Source organism: Bombyx mori, chromosome 8, assembly GCF_030269925.1.
Source record: "Bombyx mori chromosome 8, ASM3026992v2".
Classification (NCBI taxonomy): domain Eukaryota; kingdom Metazoa; phylum Arthropoda; class Insecta; order Lepidoptera; family Bombycidae; genus Bombyx; species Bombyx mori.
Window position 1 is genome coordinate 304,159 of NC_085114.1, and position 19,368 is coordinate 323,526.

General features: G+C 37.4%; 1 protein-coding gene across 1 annotated transcript in view; it reads right to left on the bottom strand.

Moving 5' to 3' along the window:
- Positions 1-2,327: 2,327 nt before the first annotated feature.
- LOC101745899 (putative inorganic phosphate cotransporter) overlaps positions 2,328-19,368 on the bottom strand; it is a 36,012-nt gene continuing 18,971 nt past the window's right edge. The window contains exons 2-11 of the mRNA XM_004925314.5: positions 15,389-15,519; positions 12,692-12,871; positions 9,614-9,752; positions 7,418-7,641; positions 6,903-7,052; positions 6,267-6,399; positions 5,034-5,158; positions 3,982-4,101; positions 3,264-3,396; positions 2,328-2,491 (exon numbers count right to left, since the gene is read on the bottom strand). Coding sequence (XP_004925371.1) covers positions 2,409-2,491; positions 3,264-3,396; positions 3,982-4,101; positions 5,034-5,158; positions 6,267-6,399; positions 6,903-7,052; positions 7,418-7,641; positions 9,614-9,752; positions 12,692-12,871; positions 15,389-15,519 — 1,418 coding nt within the window. The 3' untranslated portion in view covers positions 2,328-2,408. The remainder of the gene's footprint in view (positions 2,492-3,263; positions 3,397-3,981; positions 4,102-5,033; positions 5,159-6,266; positions 6,400-6,902; positions 7,053-7,417; positions 7,642-9,613; positions 9,753-12,691; positions 12,872-15,388; positions 15,520-19,368) is intronic.

The following is a 19,368-nucleotide window of genomic DNA, read 5'->3' on the forward strand; positions in this document are numbered from 1 at the left end:
ATGAGCAATAGCTACCAGAACACAGGAGACAACTCCACGGAGGTTGCTTAGCACTATGACCTGTCTTTCTTTAGAAGAGGCCTGAGGAGTGTCTTCAGCAGTAAGCAGTGGCTTACTGCTGAAGCATCACTGGCTTTGCTGATATCCAAGAGCGACAGTACTTACTTACTGCCACCTGGTGATATGGATGCGCCTACGTCTGTCTATAATGCCTATAAAAAACTAGAACCATGGTTTATTATTTTATTTTTCTGCCGCGGAATAGAGAAGTTTTCCATGCAGACTTACACATAATATTCCTATATTATACGTCATAATATTCCTATATTATGTGTTAGTCAATAAAAATTATTCAACTTTTATTCCTATAAAACTTGAATTTTTTTTTTATTTCTCCTGACTTGGTCCTCCTTGCGTCGTATTCCTCATTGCTGAGGGTCGTGACCACCGTTTTGTATCACCTTCGCACGCACGATCTTCCTCCATCTATTCTTGTCTCTGGCGGTGTGGAGGGCGTTGTGAAATGTGAGTACTTCCTGACTGACTTGACTTGGTAAGTAAATAAATATTTATTAACAATGATTATATTATAATAAAAAACTTGAAGCGATCTTCGTAAAGCTTAAAGTGATAATCCACTGTAAGCAGCCCACGGGGGTACGAAAGCTTCACAGGACAACTTTAAAATTAATTCCAGATTAAACTACGTTCTTAAAAGCTAATCTCGTTCGTTCTAAAATTTAAATCTCGTCTCATCGCTGCTTCGACTGCTTAGAGCATTAAACCGCTTTGCTTCACTATAACATTATTATAGTGTTAGATAAAGTAAACGGGTTACAATACTATTGTTTTAATTTTATAGCCTCGTAGGATAGATTTACTATGTCTGTTTTAAGTAACCGTCGTGGTCTGCGGGATAAGACATCCAGTGTTCGTATTGAGAAATGCGACTGTGCCGGTGTTCTAATCCCGCTGGCAAGTACCAATTTTTCTAATGAAATAGGTACTTAACAAATGTTTATGATTGACTTCCACAGTGAAGGAATAACATCGTATAGTAAAAATCACATCCGAAAAATTATAATTTGCGTAATTACTAGAGGTAGGAATGAATATGTTAGAGGAAGTCTGAAAGTGGTACCTGTGACAGAGAACTGAGAAGTGCGCGTTTGGAATGGTATGGACATGTGATGAGACGAAATGAAAATGAGGTTGGTAAGAGAGTGTTAACTATGAAAGTGAAAGGATATAGAGGAAGAGGTAGACCTAAGAAGAAATGGATGGATTGCGTGAAAGACGATATGGGTAAGAGGGGAGTGAGCGAAGAAATCGTATATGATAGAAGAGTATGGAAGGAGAAAACATGTTGCGCCGACCCCAGGTGACTGGGAGAAGGGCAGGATAATGATGATGATGATGACTGGTGGTAGGACGTCTTGGGACTAAGCACGGGTAGGTACCATCGCCCTGCCTATTTTTGCTGTGAAGCAGTAATGCGTTTCGGGTTGAAGGGTGGGGCAGCCGTTGCACTGAAAAACTGAGACTTTAGAACTTATCTCAAACATAGATGGCGACATTAACGTGGTTGATGTCTGTGGGCTCCTATGATCACGGAACACGAGCTCGTCCATTTTAGGAATAAAAAAGGTTTTTACTCTTTTTTACCGTAGGGAGATTGAGTCTCGCTTATGACACGCATAGTGCATCGAGTGATCAACATTTCAAACTAGACACGACCTTCAGCAATGAAGAGATCGACTCAGAAGAAGAAGACATGCATAAAGTCGAATTCTGAATTAGAATTTTGAATTAGCGGTCATTCTGCACTTGACTGATGATGGCGAGCACCTAGTTGCTGCTACCTATTTCTGTCACGAGGCAGTCGTGCGTCCTGCTGTGAAGTGCGGGGCGGTCGATGCACAAGACAATTAAGGCTTTGTCATTACAAACATCATTTCATGGCGTGGTAATAATGAAAGCACACACGTTTTTTTTAAATATAATTTATTGGCTTAAGTCGCAACGTGTTACATATTTACATTAAATAGTTATTTAAGGCACTGGATTTAATATCGAAAACAGACTTTGGTCCTGCTGAAGTCGTCGTGGATGCCAAAGAAAATTTAAACCAAACATTCAAGAAATTGACGAACAAAACTACACTAAGTAATTTATAATTAAATTAATTCTTTTTTTTTTGGTTTGAAATAAATTATAATTATCACAGTTGTTATAACTATATGGGATGAGCCGAGTACCGAGCCTGCGACCTCCCAACCTACACGAACGATAATTTAAGGCATCCCGTGCTTATAATTTAAACAATATTCTGAAATAAGGGCCTCAACTTTTATTAAAGCTTACATAAATATTTACGACTAGCTTACAAGATAAATTTCAAGAGCATTTTAGAAAATGTTTTCTCCCAAGCTCTTCCTTCTGTAATACGCGGCGTTGTTTTCTGGCTTCTTCTCTTTTTTACTTCCATCTTCTGTAAAATATACAACGATGTTTATTTATTGATGTCGATGAGCTTACGGTTCATCTGATATCAAGTGGATATCACATCCCATCACGACGTCAATGCTATTTTGAAAGATGGTAAATAGAGAACCTTAGACACTAATACTCTGACGTTAGCAAGCATATGTATGTGCGGCCATCCATCTTACATACTGCTACGCTACTGCTTATATGTCAGCACCTTATCTATTCTTGGAAGTTGTAATCTCACGTTTATACTCTGAACCATCCCATCAGTCCTCAATTCAATGTATTCATATTATTTAAACGGAAAGTTGACTTGAATTCGAATGCTTAACTTCCATTTAAATAAAATTATAATTTAAGTGCATGTAGCATCAGTCCCACTGAGATTAATAAAGGAATAACAAGAAATCGATGAACGCTGTATTTATTAAAAAAAAAGACTCACTGGATAATCTAATAATAAAACAAATGCAAACATGTGTACTGAATAAAACAATTGAAATCGGCTATATAGTTCTGAGATGAAGACGATTAAATTTATGTATGGGTTCAAAAATGTTTCGTGCGCGACGACTGCTATGTGTACAATGATGTCATTATTCAATAAACGTTCTATTCAGTTTAAAATTCAAAGGCATAATGTTTTCTGATTTCCGAATAAAATTTAAGTTTGTTTCCAACAATAACACAGTTTAAAATTTACAGTCAAACCGTGAATTTTGATAAAATATTTTACGTATTCTTTATTACATTAATGGATCGATGTCACTTACCAATTGCACCATCAGTCTTAGGTTCATTCCAGTCTTGAACATCTCCAGAGATGAACAGCAAATAGAACAGGTTACTCAGGAAGTAGAAGGCTATTGAGATGAAGAAAACCTTCCTCCATTCAGATGCTTCGGTCTGTAACGATTTAGCGACGTCGTCCATATTATTAAAATGTCATCAATGAATAATAAATAAATAATAATAAATAAATAAATATTTACTAACAATCACGCCACGTTAACTGGTCCCGTGCTAAGTTCGTAAAGAACTTGTGTTACAGGTACCAGATAACGGAAATAAATGTAAGATTTTTTATTATACACATACATATATTTAATATACATCCATAACCCTGGAAAATACATTTATATTTATCATACAAATATCTTCCCTTGGCGGGATTCGAACCCGCGACCCCCCTGTGTAGTGACCATGTCACTTACCACTACACCAGACGGCCGTTATGAATGAAACTTAGTCGTGTATTCGATTGAAATTTGGTCCTCAACTTTCAGGATACTTGTAGTCCACCATATGTTCGTGCGTCGAAACTCAACAATGAAATGCATTTTAGGATATTCCCTAGGAGCTGCAACATTTCTTTATTCAAACTAGACTTAAGCAGTGTGCATAATTTACCGATGTCCGTGAACAGTACTTATTATTTTCCGGTAGACCGTGGACTCGTTTATATTCAGGTGAAAATTAAATCAGTCGAACCTGATCAGTTACAACGATGGAGACGCTGAGTGGCGCCATGATGGAGAAGATGGCGCTGACGCCATTGGTGATTCCCATCAGCGTGCTGGCATGGTTCGGGGATAAGTCGATGTGTGACAACTGGAAATATACAAGAATTCAATGAATATAAAATTTGAAAGTTTATTTGTAACCTATAATAAAATGGCGATTTGTATTTATAATAGATCTTTACCTGTGAAGCTGCCGTTTTATGAAACTAGTAATTTGAAACGTAATTTATGTATGGCTGGAAAGAAATTCTAAATTCAAATGATGAAATGAGCAATTTTGGTAGCTTTTTCTTCAAAATGGACACGACAAAAATACAAGTAATTATGGATGACGAGTATTGTCGCGGTAGCCACACAAACAACGGCTCATAACATTAATGACGTGCACGAAGTGAACACTATAAACGAACGCTGTTGGCTTCAACGCTTCCGACATCGAAATCTTGATCTGAAAAATTTGCGTTCGAAAACTAAAGTTAACAAAGAACAATTAAAGGCGCTAGTCGAAGCTGTCGATACTAAATCGACTGCCGAGTTAGTAGCAGCTTTAAAAGCTACTATCAAAACATAATCGGTCCATTTGCGTCAAATTGCCAAGGTAAAAGACTTGATAAGTGAGTGCCGCACGAACTAAACAATCGCCAGAGCCTCGTACGTATAAGGTATGCCTTGCGTTGCTCCACAGATACAGAAACGAAGGGATACTGAACCCCATTATCACTTGCGATGAAAAAATAATTCTTTTTGATAATCGTAAATGGTTATCGTGTTGGTTAGACCTTGGTTCAGCACCTAGGCAATGCCCCAAACGAAAACATCCCCCAAAAAGTCATAGTCACTGTTTGGTGGTCTAGTGGCGGTTACGTCGATACGTGCATATTTTGATTGATAGAAATAAAAAACATTTATAAAAACAGGGCTTTAACTTTTTGTACAGTAAACGGCAATTTAGTAGGTAAATAAATACCCATAAACAAAATAAACTTTCATCTTAAAATTATGAGGTAAAGTTACACTTACCATGAAACCAACATAATGAGCACCGTTAAGTCCCACAGTCAGGGTCAGAATGATGACCGCCAGGGTTAGATTTCCTGCTGGAAGATACGAGAGGCCGAGCAGAGCGACCGCGGGCCCCCAGTGCGCTGAAGGTAAATTCAAGTAGAAAGTGGTTAGTGAGGCCCCTCGGGTAACTAGTGGTTACGGAAGCTCACGAGCATCACTGGCATGAATCTGGAGCAATTTTGGAGTTTCAATTGGAGAAACGCAACTTTGCTTCGTATCTTGAATAGGCAAGCTATGGTGCACGGGAACAGAATATTAAGAATACAATCTTCAGTCGTTATTGTATGTAAATTATTCACCCAAAGTTTGACTTTTTTATTGCCACAGAAAATAATGAGATTTTCTATCGAAGATCATGTCCTATTCTATAATATATCATTGCATTCTGTATATCATATCGTTTGTGATTCATTTTAGAATAACATTCACGCCAAGTCGAAAGAAAAAATGCATCAGACGTATTTTTTGACATCAAATGTTCTCATAGTTTTTTTTGTTGTTGAATAATTAAGGGTTGAAACAACATTGAGAATCTTAGTGTTAGTGTAAAGGTAAAGATTAAGTATAAATCTAGTGTGGTAAGCACAAAATAGTTAAATACCGCGCTCAACGCTGTTTTTCGACCGATTTATTTCATTTTTTTAGAAGTAATAAAACTTAAACAACAAAAACATACAACAGAAAGTGTAATTGAATTCAAAGAATATAAATATTGGGTGTATAATTAATGATTATGGTCAAAATTCGATGAATGGACAAAAACAAATAATAAAACCACAACAATTCGGATACTCGTAGGATCATTTCTGGAATCATCCGCTTTCAACCATATCATGAAACTCATTTTACCATTAATCAAATCCAATCTTTATGGCGAAGCAACTAAAATTCAAATTCTAGTAACAATAAATAGTATTCGATTAACCCTTAAATTTGTACATAGCGATCGGGAATATCAGATAATTGAACTTGGCCAATAAATTAATGTTTGGGAAGTAATTAGTAATTTACCAAAATAGTTGTTAGATGGAATTTGTAGTTCAATTTGTACATTAAGTAGTTTAGTTGTGTTGCCAAGACGTTAAATCCCTGGCTTGCCCAAAGCCCACACATTCGGGCACAAAAACCACCAGAGCAATTGAAAATGAATACACAACAATGGAGAATAAAGTTGGCATTAGTGCTCACCGATAGTGTTGAATATCTTTCTAGAAGAAACCAGACTGATCAAGTTCCTGTTGACGAGGAAGTCCGCTATCCAACTGAAGACGAAACTTAGGACGTACATGGCGACGTAAGGCAGAGCCGAGAGTTTGCCATTCTGGAAGAAACACATGATAAGATAGATTTAGCTTACTTTAGATAAGAGCACACAGAATAGATTTGACAATTTACGTGGCTCATGTACAAGTTTGTGCGCTCAATTTCTCTAAGTTGAATTTTAAAGAAGACCAGTTGCACTTATGTTGCTCGTTAAATTAATTACACTAAGATTCTCATAGCGATTATAGGTACCAAACATTTGTTAAAACTGACTACCTACCGTTATACATAAAAGCATAACGTCGCAAAAGATATAAATTCTACAGGTTCTCCTAATTTCTAGTTTTTCTCGGTGGTAGCGCCCACTCTGAGCTCGCTTGTGCGGGACCGACCATTCTGCTTTTTCTATTAATACAATACAATTAAAGTTTTAGACCTCATATCTTAAAGAGGGTAAGGTTTTTTATCGACTCGGGTAACAAACATTAGGAAGGGTTGTGCGATCGCTCCTATACAGACATAAAATTACTTAAAACTAAGCGATTACACGTGAATACTTACATCTTTAATATCGACATGTAAAACATTCTTCATATATGAAGGTAGCTCAGTCAGCAAGGTCCAAAAACCAAGGTTTTGTCCACAGTGAGCCAGCAGGATCGCGTAGAACGGCAAGGAAGAGAAAATACTGGACCAGGGTGTTGGCATTTTCTGAAATAAAAAATACTTAGATTTACTAAAACGGAATGAAGAAATGTAGCAAAACATCAAAAAGGTAGGTAGGTACTATTTTTGCCAAATAAAAATACGATTTAGTTTAGTTTTTTTGGGTTAGGTTGATTGCCTTGAAAATGAAGTCGCTGAATTATATCATTTTGACATAGGCTCGAAACACTATCATCATCAATTGAAAAACGTTGTCGTAGAGATCGTATCTTTAGAGTAATACAAAAATTTATTTTTAGATTACTTTCATTTCAATTACCATTTCTCGAGTGATCTTGCAAATTTTCTAATACTGAACCTATGTGTACACATGCACATCGTCATTCATATTTAATATGAAAAGTACTTACCGAGTGTCCCAATTCATCAGATCCAACATTGCTCTCAATATATTTCCTCTCCTCTTTTGAAATCCATTTACTAGTGCCAGGAGTTGAAGCCCCAAGTACAAGCCACAGAAGAGACCAAATTAGACAGGTCACTCCAGCTACGTAGAAGACAGAAGGCCAGCCCCAAGAACTGGCTGATAGCATTCCGGATGTCATCAGCTCGATGATTGTGCCGAGTTGAGCACCTGTTAGAAAGTCGAAGAGGTTATTGGTGCTAACGAGCTGGAGATGCAAATAATTTAAAGTAGTAGAATAGTAAATAAACTCTTTATTAACTTGATCTTTTTATTGCGTGTCGTTATAACTGTTGCTAAAAATCAACAGTACGTTAAATTAACTAACTATTGTACAAAATTTTGAAAATGTATGGTGGTCGAGCGTGCTACATGTAGGTACAAGAATGGTATCTTTTTTTTTTTTTTTTTTTTTCACGCCACGTTAACTGGTCCCGTGCTATGTTCGTAAAGAACTTGTGTTACAGGTACCAGATAACGGATATAAATGTAAGATTTTTATTATACACATACATATATTTAATATACATCCATAACCCTGGAAAAGACATTTATATTTATCATACAAATATCTTCCCTTGGCGGGATTCGAACCCGCGACCCCCTTGTGTAGTGACCATGTCACTTACCACTACACCAGACGACGTCTATATCATGTGTGCGGCAATCGTATATTCCGACTTGAAGGGTGGAAGAAGCGTTACACTGTATCATTGTATGTTCGATCTCGTGTCTCCAGTTGTGATATCCACGCGCTCTAGGAGCCACCTAGTTGCTAGGCCTAGGTGCGTCTTGAATCCGCTTATCAAGTGCAATAAATTATCGTCGGTTACCTCTAGTACATTCACTTATATATACATTGTCACTATAACACTAGTACCATTGGACGAACAGCCGCTGAGGATTTCTAACTCACAAACGTGTACCACAAAAAACAATAAGGAACTTTATGTAACTGTTCATTTTTGTGCTTTTAATCATTTTAAACTTCTTGTTGTAGCCAGATTAAGAAGTGTCGTTAAGTTAATTAAAAGCAATTAGGACAAACGAACTAAACTAGGGCAATTAGGGCTGAATTTTGAAAACAGAACCTCCTATTTAATCCGCATATTTCATGTTCACTCTTTTATAAGCTTCAAACGATAAGTGCGAGCAAGAGAGAACGAGGAATTAGATTTGCTACTACACATAACAGTTGGGAGCTATTTTCGCCAAACTTGAAAAAAACTATTTTCATTAGTAAAGTGAAATTTGTAAAAAATTTATAGTGGCCAGTGGGTTGGCGAAGTATATAGCTGTTGCCAATAGACCCTTGGCAACACATTCACGGGATTTCAATATTTCAACTTCAAGTTTTAATTTACAGGTTCATCGTGTAAGAGTGGAAAGGTGCAATGCAATTGAGACCAGGTCCCTCACGTGGCGGTGTAACAAAAACTCAATGTCTTATTTTCAGACAAAGATTTATTTGGAGTTTAATCTAAAGTTTGATCACCCTACATATTTCTGCCGTGAAACAGTAATGCGTTTCGGTTTGAAGGGCGGGGCAGCCGTTGTAACTATACCTGAGACCTTAGAACTTATATCTCAAGGTGGGTGGCGCATTTACCTCGTAGATGTCTATGGGCTCCAGTAACCACTTAACACCAGGTGGGCTGTGAGCTCGTCCACCCATCTAAGCCATAATGTAAAATAAAAATAGAATAAATACTATACTACTAGGAGGTCTGTATAGGCCGACCGAGATTAAGACAAAAAATATATTCACAAACCCCTACCACAGCGTTTTCAGAAAAATTTGATACAACTTTTACCTTGAACCTTTAATGCCAATAGTCATATAATAGGTCAAAGTGGGAAATTATTTAAATGTGCTGGTAAAATTCTGGGATCTGAGAGAGAAGTGCTTAAGATTTATCTCCTCATACCTAGTGAAGCGGTTAAATTTTATGGCAATACAGTCCATTCCCGGTTTACTATATAACGTATAAACCACAAAGAACATTACGAAGTTAGTTCCTGGTTTAGTTCATTGCATCCTCGTGGCTTAGTGGTATCCCGGACACGTCACGTGGAATAATTATTTGAATGGTTTCTGCAATTGTCGCATTGCCGATGTCCATGAACGAGGTCAGAAGTTTACCAGCATAGACAAAAGTTCCAAGTCTTCCTCTCTCGTTGGTCGGTGCCCAGCGTCCCAGGATGCCGTGCAGACTCGGGTACAGCAGGCCCTGCGTCAAGCCCATCACGATGCGACACGCGCACACCGCTATCCAGTCGCCCTGGAGAAACAAAATACTAATTATAAAATTTTATTACATGGTGATATGGCGTCTTGTGCCTGTTGTAATAGGTTTTTATTTTAATTGCCCTGGTAGGCAGACGGGCTATGGCCCACCTGATGTTGAGTGGTTACCATTGCCCATGGACTTCAGCAATACCAGGGGCAGAGCCAAGCAACCGCCTATCTAAGCGAATAGTCGTGCCTATTGGTAAAGGGCTACTGTAGCCTTTGGACATCACAACATAAATGTTCTTACCGACTCTGGTATGTGAAAGTTTCAATTGCATAATTGTTGTTCTTCGTTTCAAAATCGAAACTTATGACTAGTTCGTAGCAAGATGCTGATAGCCTTAGCAATAAGCAGAGTTCCAATTATCTGAAACTGCTGCATTCATCCTTCTTTGCCAAATACCATTTGGCTCTGAAATGACTCCCCTTTTCGGTGTTTCCTGAGCGCTATGACATGTTTTTCTTTAAACGAGGTTTCTGGAGAGCTCCCAGAGGTAGGCAGCGGTAGGCAGCGGCTCATCCCTGGCATTGCTGAGGTCTTTAAGGGACAGTGACTACTCACCATCAGATGAGCCTTAATCTAATCTGCGTACAACACCACTAAAAAAACTTTCCCATGCGTACGTCATATTTGATAGTATCCACTACGAACATCGTTTCACCAGAAAGTGCATGTGAACTTGTATTCTAACACTTATTATTATAAAACATAAATATATTTTTACTATATAATAATTTATTTAAGTTAGGCCGTCATGTGTTATTACATCAGACAATCAATGAAGGAGCTGGACTTATTAGTACATCCTTCAACAGTAATTGTTAATTTTTTTTCTTCCTTGGTTTTTATAATACTACACTACAAAAGTCAAAAATGTTTGGGATCTGTTTAAAGGCCTTCGGACCCGGCTTCGCCTCATGGTTCGCTTACAACTACGCCGGGCAGAATTACCGTATCTCTAACATAATTGATGTTTCATCTTTGCAATTACATCTAAAAAAAAAAAAAATGCTTAGATGGGTTGGCGTGTTCACAGCCCCCCTGGTGTTAAGTGATTACTGAAGCCCATAGACATCTATAACGTAAATGCACCACCCACCTTGAGATATGAATTCTATTACAACGGCTGCCTCACCCGTCAGACCGAAACGCATTACTGCTTCACAGCAGAAATAGGCAAGGCGGTGGTACCTACCCGCGTGGACTCGCAAGAGGTCTTACCACCAGTAAACTAGTTATACTAGCTCTAGGATTTTACAGTTTATTATTTTATTTTTATACGCAAAACATAATAATAAATAGCTTTTGCAGACTTTATAGCTACAAAAAACGGTAAAAGAAAATATTATCACTACCTTCTATAATACTTTTTACAAGATATGAAAGCATAATTTTGATAAGACAAATTACATCAATAAATTTCTATCGTAAGTTCTTACACACGTGAAAAAAGGAAAATCTTCTCCGAGATAAAACAAAAAAAATGTCCATCATTAATATAAATCTTGGATATTTGTCTAAAGCAGTTTTGACAAATTTGGTTCTATCAATTAACTTGGCTGATGGTGTGTGTCAAGTCTTCTCTGATGTTTTTGAATTCCACTATTGGCCACTTAAGACGTAATCTGGAAGTGATATCTTTTTTTTTAAATTCTTCCCTAACTACAGTTATAAATTGGGATAAATGGTAATGAAATTTTCATTAATCAGTCCAAGAACAACAATTTGAAAACTCTTTAGTAATAATAACGACTAGAAGGCCTCATAATGCAAGCCGAAGACTTTAAAACTAAAAGGACTAGACGTCAGATAATATAAATAACTGCAAGAACCAGGGATCAGTAATAATAAAACATTATCTCGTTGTATTGCACTGATGAAAACTGTAATACAGTACTTTCATAAGTTACTTTAGTGCATTTATACAATCGCGCATCAGAGATACGTATTCTGAAGAATTTAATAAAACATAGTTTCGCTTATAACAGCAAATCAAATGTATCTTAACTATTACCACTCAATTATTTAATTAATCAAATTTTAAAGCTGTTTTTCAGTTATTGTACAGACGGCCAGTCGAGATCACGACCCAGCTGGTGTTAGGTGGCAACCAGAGTCCATAGACATCACCCATCTCGAGAGATGAAATTGAAGTTACAATTCTATTGTATAATGACTAACTATCTTTCAAACAACATTGCCAGGCTGTTATATTTTAAAAATAAACAGTATAGTGCTATCTACCTATGCAGATTCATAATAATGTTTTTTTTTTTTTTTTTTTGTTAGTAGGTAGACGGGCTTATGGCCCACCTGATGGTGAGTGGTTTCCGTGGCCTATAGACTTCAGCAATGTCAGGAGCAAAGCCAAGCCGCTGCCTATAAATTTGATTCCAGTATATAATGATTTCTTGATCGTCCCAGTTCTGGACATACATGGTCTCATCGATCGATACGAACACACCATAGTGCCGGTATTAAGTATATTCACATAACGCATTTGTTTTCCTTTGCGAATGTAGTAAAGTAGAGAGCAGTAATGCTACTGTACTTGCTTCAACTATGGCAAACAGTTACTGAATGTTATATAGTAATAAAGTTAATCCAACTTGTTAAAGAGCGTTGACGTTGAAGTTATATTGAGTGAATTTCTGTAACATCCACATTTTGGAAGAGTTAGTTATATTAAAATGCTATGTCCTTTTAATGTAAGATGTTGAACGCGAAATTAATTTAAACCTTACCAAGTTATATTGGACGTGAAAAGGGAAAATTTTAGTTGAAAATGGACGAGGTATAGTTTATTGGCCGATATAAAAAGATAAGGAGGTGCTTACTTGAATCGATTTTCGTGTAGGGTATGCATTTTATATAACTTTGAGATAAATTATCATTTTTTATTACGCAGAATAGTACCATTTACCGACCTTAACTGCGGCTAAAGGCATAACAAGGTTGACGACCCCGGTGCACGCCATGGCTGCGAAGATCAGGAACTTTCCTCCGAAGCGTCCGGCCAGCATGCCCGCTGGGACTTGCAGCAGCACGTAGCCCCAGAAAAACGAAGAGAGAATCGTGTCTTGGGTGCTGCGGTCCCAGTCGAACACCTGGAGAAAAGAAGAACAAACATCATACTCTACGTTATTTAATTTTGCGTAGTGTTCATTGCGTGCTTAGCGTATCAAGTGAAACATGTTTTCTAGATAGATACGTATCAATCACCTGCTTAAACTACGTGTCTAAAATTGTTACGGGGCGGTGAGTACCATTACGTGAATATCTCCTACCTTGAGACGTACACACGATAATACAACTACATTCCCAATCGCTGCGGCGACCTTTGAACAGAACGCATGGTGGGCATGGGCATAATCGTATACATACTTTTTTTTATTACTTAGTTGGGTGGACGAGCTCACAGCTCCCTTGGTGTTAAGTGGTTACTGGCGCCCATAGACATCTACAACGTAAATGCCGCCACCCACCTTGAGATATGAGTTTTAAGGTCTCCGTATAGTTACAACGGCTGCCCCACCTTTCAATCCGAAACGCATTACTGCTTCACGGCAGAAATAAGCAGGGCGGTGGTACCTACCCATGCGGACTCACAAGAGGTCCTACTACCAGTAATTCCCCAAATTATAATTTTGCGAGTTAAATTTTTATTACACGATGTTATTCCTTCACCGTGGAAGTTAATCGTAGACATTTGTTAATTCGAACACCGGTGCATCGCTAGATATAAATGAACCGAACGTCTTATCCTTTAGGCCACGACGACTCCAAAAATACATCTTTGTAAGTTATCGTATCGTATCATGTCGTGTCGTGTCGTGTCGTGTCTTTTGAAAAACCGACGAAAATGTCGTTGAGCCAAAGGTCGTTGAGACTAAGTATCTATGTCTCTGTCATCATGCCCGTTGTTATAACTACAGCCATAGCTGATTGAATAAGCTCACGACTCAACTAAAAGCTAACTGCATTATTCGGATAAATCTCGATAAGTTAAAAAAAAGTCTCTAAATTTAACTCCAATTGGTCCGTTAAAAGAAGAGCCAAGTCATAAGCCATTACGATTGGCCGTTAAGACAAATAAACTGTGGGAACTATCGAAAAAACAACCGAATTCCGACCGAATCGCCTGAAGTACCCTTAAAAAGATCGTTTGGAGGTAACGCAGTCGTTCACAGTATTCGAGCGACATCTGTAATGGAGTTAACGAGATATGCGCCGGGAGTTTAGGTAGTTTCCTCAGAGTGGGTAGTTTTGTTATCTAAATACCATGAAGTATGGTCAGATTCGTGCGAATTCTGAAAATTTAGCAAGACTACCTAGAATAGTCTAGATGAATCTAGAAAATTAATCGAGCTACGGTCCACTTGATCACCATCAGGAGACTACCGTCGTTCACGAGCGACTGTCATGCAACCTTTTTTTGTATTTTTTACTTCTTAACTAGTAAGCTGCGGCTTAGTTCTGCCCCCGGCATTGCCGACGTCCATGGGCGACGGTAACCACTCACCATCAGGTGGTAAATGCAGCCACCTACCCATGAGTTATAATCTTACTTTTTTAGTACAAAGATTGCCTCGACCCTTCAAACCGAAACTCATTACTATTTCGGGGCAGAAATAGGCAGGAGGACTAACCTCATGCGAGGTGTTCACGTAGGGGACACGCGGGCAATGTGAGACTTGGCGGTCTGCAGATTTTGGGAGTATACCGCGGGCCCAACGATGGTTTTAGAGTCCTACCCAACTCTCTTTGCACTCTCACACCCGACGTCCAATGTCCGCTCGGGATCAGGACCAAAACCTACCATTAGTCATTACGCAAATTATACTTTTTGAGGGTTTTATTTTTATTACTTGAAGCTTTCATCGTGAAAATCATTCGTGAACAAAAGTTAAGAACGTATTTCACTGAAAACATTGGTACCCGCCAAGGAATTCGAACACCGGCAGATTCTTATAGACTTCTTTGTATCTATGTCTATGTATGTATTTCTAGTCCTTGCGTAAAGTCCTTAAACCAGTAGTTTTCGGGATCTACTACAAAAAGTAAGCCCAGAATGTCTACAGGCCAAACACCCTGTAACATACGCAACGATCTATGATTATCTGGTCAAACTTTAGAGCTCGAGAACGGTTTGCTCCTTTTCCAGTCTCTGCTACGTAATAAATAATCGTAAATGACTTTTCAAAATTTACCATGTTCAATTATCTCACGAGCCATAAAAATGTGTATCCACGGGATTTGGAATTTGAATCCGACGCCATATATGTTTTATAGTCAAGCAGTCGTAAATACGCTGCGGAAGTGAATCTTTTAGAGCTCATCAAATCAATCGAAAGATATTTAAGTATACTTTTATTGGAGACGATGGGAGGAGGCTGAGGATGAACCGTGTCATTATCCTCAACAATTCGACTTGCGAATCATAAATTCCCTTTGCATTGGAAAATTGGTTATTATACTTATCCAGTGTGGAAGCACTCACGTTGTAGCCTACCATTTCCCGTACCGCTTAACATCAAGTGGGCCAAAGCTCGTATTTTGATTTACGGAAAAATATATAATTGAATTTAAATAGAGTTTTATAATGAAAAAAATGTTCAACATACCGGATAATCGTAGCCGTTGTTGGAGGTCATGGCCACAATGCCAACGCTCATGCTCACCCTCGTGGCATAAGACACGGTGGTCCCCAGGAACATGAGGAAGATAATTAAATGCCGGATTCCCATCGAATTTTCTGAAACAATTCGAAGAGTAAGATTTAAGTATATTGAGAAGGGAACCTAAATTGCAAGATGTCTTTGTTTTTTTTATTCAAACCGGGATTCTAACCCGAACTTAGTGGTACAGTAGTCACTTTCACTAACCACATGAGCCACGAGGTGGTCAAGGTCGCTCTCAATGAAATCGTTATAACATCGTACACTGTAAACCGGAATACATAATGGCATCGCACTAGCAGTACTCAGGATCAGTACGAGCCCAATAAACAAACACCCTGCGACCGAATGCCTTAAAGGACGATGAAAAAGAATGTAAATTTACGTAAAATACATTCTCGAATAAAGGGGGAGCAGTTTTGTAATTTCGCGCCACATTACCCCAAACCCCATCGCAGATATTAAAACAACATGTCGCGAGAAATTTATTATTATATCTAAGCATTTGAGCGCCACAACAAAACGTACCTAAAGTAGGCTCAGTGCAAACAAAATAGTCACTGCTGGTCTGAGCATTCGCGAGTTTCCCTATTACTAAGTACCTAACTATACATTAATGTAACTTCTTAGAAAATGCATGATTACTTTTCCACAGTCAAACGAAATATAGATGAAAGCTTGTCGGGCAGCACAAATCACATTAACACAAGAAATGTTTGATGAACTTAGTAGTTTTTGTATTAATGAATCGAGGAAATCAATAAGGAAGTAAAAGTTCAAAAGCGCTCAAAATCAAATAACCCCGCTAGTATTGTCGCCTGTGCTATTGATGATAGAAACTCATACCCGAGAAATTAACAAGTACAAATAGATTCTGAATACCTAGTGTGCTGCACCAAATTTTTGAGTAAGGGAATAAAACCCAAACCTCGTGCATTACTGTGCCGTTTATGTAGACTACCGACGCCTTTAAAATAATAGGTATACTAGAGAAATTGATATCAGCTGAGTACACCATTCACCTTTGATGAGTAAAAGTTCTGTAATTTCGGTTTTGTGGTGTATTTCAGTACTTTCTCTGAACAAGTTAGCACCTGATAGCTGACAGACCAACTGGAAACTAGAACATGTACAATTTACAAGCTCATGTTTAGTTTTCGAGGTATTTAGCTGACGAAGTGAAATACTGACAGAGCACATGTTCATAATTGCTGTTTTAATTGGGTTTAACTCGTTGTCTTTTTGACAGTTTCATCTCTTTAATGTTTCAAACGTTTGAGACGCGGGATTGAAGTCTTCTGTTGATTACACACCAAAAAGTTGTATGTCGCTTTGGGGGCACCTCACGACTCTTGTTCAAAGAAGGGAATGTTTACTTTGTAACCCTGGCCGTCTTCAAGTGTGTTGTTTGATCAGAGCAAATTACAGGCATTATTTGTTCATATAGTGAATAAATTATATCAAAGAGAATTGACGTTAGGCAGGAGGCCCATCGTGAAACTCTTGCCAAATCCCTATGTACCATAATAGGAGGACACACTTTGCCTGTAATGCCACATAATGTGGAACAAGGGTTTTTTGTATCTGAACTTTTTAACACAACAAAACATATCCTTAATCAATTTGTATAAGTTCTCAATACTTTAAAACTGACACTTATTTACATAAATAGCTATGGATAGTTAATATTAGCACACATTAAGATAATGAGCGTATCTTTGAACTTCATTCCAGAGTGAAAGAGTACAAATTACCTTTCAAAACCCCTTGTGGAAGAACATATTAGTTGTGGGGAGTAGGAATTAACTCTGTTTTGATGGCGAACAGTGCACTGGTAAAAGGAAGACGATGGAGGAACGTATCTGCGTTGAGAACACAGAAGACGCAGAGAACACAATTTGCAACCAACACCAAGATCAGGCTTTCGTTTGAGATCATCGAATTATCTTATACCTCGCCCCGCCCGTGTGTGGCTGCAATATCCTCTCAGTCTAACCAGTGATCGTCTAATCGTCAAGTTCAAATTTAAGTAATGCAAACCCTCACACCGCATGCTAATGCTAGTTTATTGTCTGTGTAAAGAAACGTAAATGTCAGTATGATATTATGTAATTTTTGACAAGTACAGTTTAAGACAGTAAGAGAGAATAAAAGATTTTTTTATTGTAGCTAGTGGGATATACAATAATGATCTTCTTTGTAAAAGTTTGGTTACTTAACAATTTTAAATTTCTTTTTATTTTAACTCGTAAAAGTTTAGTAAGCTAATGCTATGTATGTAAAGCTATCGCAGTGATGGAAACTGCAAAATGATTAATAATTCTTAATTTTGTAAACATACCACCGATGTGAATAAAATGAAATAAATATTGTAAAAAAGACTAAGAATATAAATGAAACGTAAACTGACACTTTCTATTACGCAAAAGCTCAATTGTAAAGTCGAAAAGCTAAACGATAAACGTGACCGCGCTGCAGACGATTCAGCTCAAAGAAAAGCTCATCACTAAAAGGCTTTCAACGAGATTTTTGTGAGGCCGGAAATTATTGGACAAATCTTTTGTTTTTGTTTATAGGTTTTTGTTATTTATGAATAAAATAAAATTATATCGATTTTGACTTTAGCCCAAACTTTAACGAAACGATTTTTCCCCAAAAGCAAAATTATTAGAGTGAGTGAATTTTAAGTTACATCCGATGATACGTTATTTACAAAAATAAGATAGAAAGCCTAAAAAAATATATAATAAATATAACAATAAAGATTTTACATTGCAAAAATGTTTAGGTTTCTAGAGGAAATTATTGTTTAAAATGCATACACCGCTGACCGTTCAACACTACATAGGCTGTGTGCTTGTCAGAAACGGTAAAGGTTTTTTTCAAAACGCAGAAGACGTATTTCGTTAAATCCATTTCGTTGACTTAATCAATTTTTTCGCAGAACATTTCTATGGCGTTTTGAGTTCAGGTAGACGGGAACCGTTTGCTTTATTCATTTAGAAACCTCCTTCTGATTGTTAAGAATTGTCTAACGACAACCACACAGTTTATTTTATTTATTTATTTATTTATTTATTACAAAAACATACAATTTTAATCATAATAACAAATATTGAAACGATGTTATCTGCTGTAGTCATAGACTGTGTTGCAGATAACAACGCCAACCCCTACACACAACGAACAATAACATATAAATTTAAATATTTCATAAACACATTATAATAATTAATTTTAGATACAATTATCAAATTAATACAATATTATTTCAAAATCTAGAAGTACAATTAGTGTATGTGTGTGTGTGTGTGTGTGTGTGTGTGTGTGTGTGTATGTCTGAGTGTATGTGTAGATGCGTGTTAATACCTAATATATAAATTGCTCATTACCAAAATGTGTAAAAATGTGTAATCTACTCCAGTAATTCTTCCATATCTTCGTATGTAAGGGAGAAAAGCCATCTATCAATGATAATTTTAACTTCTTTAGAAATAAGTGGGTAAATATTTAGTAATTTATTTATCTTGTTGTACAGAATAGAGCTTAAATACCTATAGTGAGACCTGACTACATTATAATTTGCTACATAGATTTTGCACACTCTGCCCTGACGACGAGATTGCGAACAGATATTAGGGTCAAAAACAAACAAAGTTATGTGCGCTTAACTTCTTTTCAATTCGTCGATGACACATTCGGAGTGCTATAACAGATCTTTTTTGATACGGTTTTGTGTTGCGGGTCATAGAATACTAATCTTTGTTATCTACTTAGTGCCAAATGAGTAAAAAAATGGTTGAGACATACAGAGGGACAGACACGACGTAAATTACGAAATTCAGAAAAGAACATCACTTGTTGGCGTTGTCCTTCTTGTCTATGAAAGTACTAGTCTTCTCTTGCAAAAAAACAAGCCATCCTAA